At 35.4% G+C, this 4,192-nt stretch overlaps 1 protein-coding gene across 1 annotated transcript in view; it reads left to right on the top strand.

Moving 5' to 3' along the window:
- Positions 1 to 128: 128 nt before the first annotated feature.
- The window catches only part of LOC107686018 (macrophage mannose receptor 1-like), a 55,420-nt gene continuing 51,356 nt past the window's right edge, over positions 129 to 4,192 (top strand). Inside the window, exon 1 of the mRNA XM_016482807.1 lies at positions 129 to 519. Within this exon, the coding sequence (XP_016338293.1) occupies positions 435 to 519 (85 nt within the window). The 5' untranslated portion in view covers positions 129 to 434. The remainder of the gene's footprint in view (positions 520 to 4,192) is intronic.

The raw sequence follows: 4,192 nt of genomic DNA, 5'->3' as shown, positions 1-4,192 counted from the left end.
AAGTGTCAAGTGTTCCTGTTGTTTTTTTGATTGTTTAGATAAAGTTATGTAGCACCAAATAGGTTTATGGAATGTGTTGCCTTTTACAGCATCTGATATAATTTTCTATACATCCAGACACCAGCTCCTTCCTTATCTACAACGAGGATCACAACAAATGTGTGAATGCTGTGAGTGCTTCTGTAGTACAGACAGCACCATGCGATGTATCTTCTGAGGCTCAGCGTTTTCGATGGATTTCTTCTTCACGAATTATCAGCCTCTCTTTTAAACTCTGCTTGGGGGCCCAGAACATCAAAGATTGGGTCAAAATTCTCCTTCTGCCCTGCAAAGAACTCAGTCCTCTACAAACTTGGGAATGTAAGAATGAGACCTTGTTTGGCATAAAGGGACAACCACTGCACCTTAATTATGGAAATCGAAATGAGCCAAATATGATGCTGTATAAGGGAACAGGTCTTTGGAGTCACTGGCAGATTTATGGGACCAAAGAAGATGTGTGTTCTCATGGATATCAAGGTATGAACAAAAGTCCATCTAACAGATAAGAAATCTGAAAAGCTATTTTAGACCTTATAATAATTAAAATTAGAAGATATGTTTAATTCTTATTTAATATTTCTGTTATGAATTTTTGCATATGATGTTAGCATAAGTTAAGGGGGAACTTGTGCATTTGTTTTTAAAGGGGTCATGACATTTGAAACCAAATTTTCCTTGATCTTTTGGTACAAAAGAAGTCTTTGTATGCTTAATACATCCAACAAGATTCATAACTTAAAATGTCCTCATCATCAATAAAAAAAACATTTATGTAATAACCCTCAGAAAATGGCTCTTTTTAGATCCAATAGAGTGGGGGAACTATGATGTCATTTTGTAGGCCGATCGGCTGTTAGCGTCACACTGGTTCCCTCGACAAAAAGCCAACAGGATTTTTCCATAGGCTTTTGGATTATCGCAAAAAATAAGCTCGTGTTCAATCATAGTTCTTGAAATTTACACGTTTTGTCCATTTAGATAATCTTCACAAAATAATATAACTTTTATGAATTTTGAAGCCTAAATAAAAGTGCCAGAACTTAAAAGCTAAACTTAGGGTATAAACGAACTACAGCACCACGGTCGCTCGCCTTCAATGTCACCACCACCATGCTTCTGACAACTTTTTCAAACTTATTTTTAACGTGTTCAGTGAAATGGATTTTCTCTGTATATGAATTTTAATCCACGCAACATGAACCTTTTCATATAAACTGGAATAAATACAAAACTAGAGCCAAGCTAAAAGAATAAATACAAAACTAGAGCCAAACTAACACTGAAATGAGACATTAGTATTAAATAGTATAGTGAATAAATGAAATAATCATAACTAAAGGACATATGAAAGCACGTATTTCTGTACATTTCGAAATAAGGTGCATTAAAAGTCAATAAATCCTTGATTAATATGAGGGACATTCCACCGAATGGGTAACATTTCTGTCCCCAGGACATTAAAAGTATAAAAATGCATGAAAATGAACTCTAAAATACATTTTATTATTAAGCAAAGTGTCTTCACATTTAGCTAACTGCAGAATTTAGAATGTATAATTAAAATCATTAATAAAAACTACCTAGAACACTAAAGAAATAGTAGTTGTTGCATGTCCCCACTCCCTGCCTCTATAATTTACCATGAAATATTATGATTAAAATCCTTCAGAATTTTATTTTTTTTTTTTTGCATTTATGTGTGACTTTATATCCAATAAATGATTTCCTTTTTTTCAAAGAAAAAAAATTCCATAACATTTTTGATAAAATACACATTTTAGTCGTGTCCCCTGGGTTAACACTCAGTCTTGTTACGCTAACACATTCCCACCTCTGATCAACTTGGAACATTCCAAAAGATATTTTTTCAACAGGAAGTTGCATTATCCAGATCTTCTGAAGGCAATGGGGAGACCAAAGGTAAATCCTCTAATTTTCTTTTCAATATATTTGATGATATTTCAACTGTGTCTGAGAGGGTCAATCTGAACATACTGCCCTGTTTCCTAAATTATTTTTTAGATGTCATTTGTTCATTTTAAAAATACACATTTTTGATAAAACACTAGAATTTGCTCAGTATCCTCATGCTATTAGCATGTGTGACGTGGCTATTTAGCATGTATTTACTAATTCTATGCTAAAAACTCAGTCCTGTTACCTTCAGTCCTGTTACTCATATAAGCCATAACAGGACAGAGTAATAGTAACAGGAGTGAGTTGCATTCTCTGGTCCATTGATATAATAGTGTGAATATTAGTTTATGTAATATGATTGACTTGTTCTTTTTGATGTTTCACAGTTACCATTACTTGTATTGTACATGTATCATATGTACCATGTATTTACCATACTTGCAGAGTGCTAATCCACCACAGAGAAGCAGCAACTTTATCGTGAACGACGTGATGCAGACCCAAGAAACAGACACAACAATCAAGTTGTTTTTTGTTAGGGAGGAATCAATTGAGAAAGCAGTTTCAGAGATGCCCAATGATGTGCCACCAGTTCATACATTATGAGGATCCATCAGGTAGTGTCCCTAGCCCATGGAGAACTGATATATAGGGATGTCAGCTGCTTGTGCACAACAACACAACATCTGAACTCTCCCTTTTTATGTTTTACAGTTACCATTACTTATATTGTAAATGTATCATATGTACCATGTATTTACCATACTTGCAGAGTGCTAATCCACCACAGAGAAGCAGCAACTTTATCGTGAACGACGTGATGCAGACCCAAGAAACAGACACAACAATCAAGTTGTTTTTTGTTAGGGAGGAATCAATTGAGAAAGCAGTTTCAGAGATGCCCAATGATGTGCCACCAGTTCCATCCATTATGAGGATCCATCAGGTAGTGTCCCTAGCCCATGGAGAACTGATATATAGGGATGTCAGCTGCTTGTGCAAGTTCCACATTCAGCAGACAGCTCCCATGGCTCCCACAATGACAGAAGTTCAGTGGCAAAAGCCTTGAAGTTGTTGGCAAATGGTGTGTGCTGAAGTATGATGGTGATCTATACCCTGGTGCCATCACAGATACAAGTGAAATACATGTTGAGGTCCGTTGCATGCAAAAGATTGGATTCAACAGGTTTTTCTGGCCAGCCCATGAAGACATCCATTGGTACTTGTTTGAGGACATTGTGTGAATACCACATTCTCAATCTCTGTGTTCTCTGTTTCTCCCTCTTTCCATCTTGATTGTGATGAACTACATGGACATAACACATTCCTTCAGAAATCTTTCTCTCACACACAGGCTATGTACACACATTCACACACACACAAACGCACACAGAGTGTCTGGATATTCATTCCTGTTACTAGGTGTTCATTCCTGTTACGCACAGTTCATTTCTGTTATTAAATTGTTTTGTTCTAAAAAAATTAGGTTAAACGACTGCTTTTTTCATCTGTTATGTTCATAATTTATCCAATAGTTTACTTAATTACATGACTTAATTATAATCTTGTAGTTTGGGTCTCCTGTAAAATAAAAAATGGCTTTGCATTTTTTTTTTTTATTACACCTTGTGTGCTTGTTTAGTGAATTTTTAGTGACAAATATAAATTATTAAAACATTTTACCAACCATTTCTTTAAGATAAACACTATTGTGAGTGGAAGACAAAAGGTCTTCTTAAAAGACACTTGATTTTTGGTAACAGGACTGAGAAAAATGCATCCATCCCCTACTTTAAAACCTTGTAAAAAAAAAATTTAAAAGGTGCCTGAGATTGACCAATGTACATTTCGAACAGTGAAATATGTGTGTTGTTAGATACAGTGTTGAAAAAAGATACAAAATTAAGTTTCATTTTTAAAAGTTACAAAAGCAAATGTTACCCATTCGGTGGAATATCCCATGAATAGTTTAATTAAAAACGTATCTCCACATACTTGTCAGTCCTGTGTTCCCGTGTCTTCTGTTTTTCCTCCCCATGATCCAGTTTCTCCCATGTCTGATTATATTCATTTGTCCCAGGTGTTTCCTATGTTTATGATGTGATTTATTCCAGGTGTGTCTCGTTTGTTTCTAAGTTTTTAAGCCCTGTGTTTCTCCGTGTCTAGCGTCCGGTGTTGTTCATCTATCTTCTCTGCTACGTGTGCGTTGGTTTGGTTTGGTTTGGTTTGGTTT

The sequence above is a fragment of the Sinocyclocheilus anshuiensis genome, unplaced genomic scaffold (assembly GCF_001515605.1).
Source record: "Sinocyclocheilus anshuiensis isolate Anshui unplaced genomic scaffold, SAMN03320099.WGS_v1.1 scaffold1315, whole genome shotgun sequence".
Taxonomy (NCBI): Eukaryota; Metazoa; Chordata; class Actinopteri; order Cypriniformes; family Cyprinidae; genus Sinocyclocheilus; species Sinocyclocheilus anshuiensis.
This window is presented reverse-complemented; position numbering and strand designations above follow the sequence as displayed.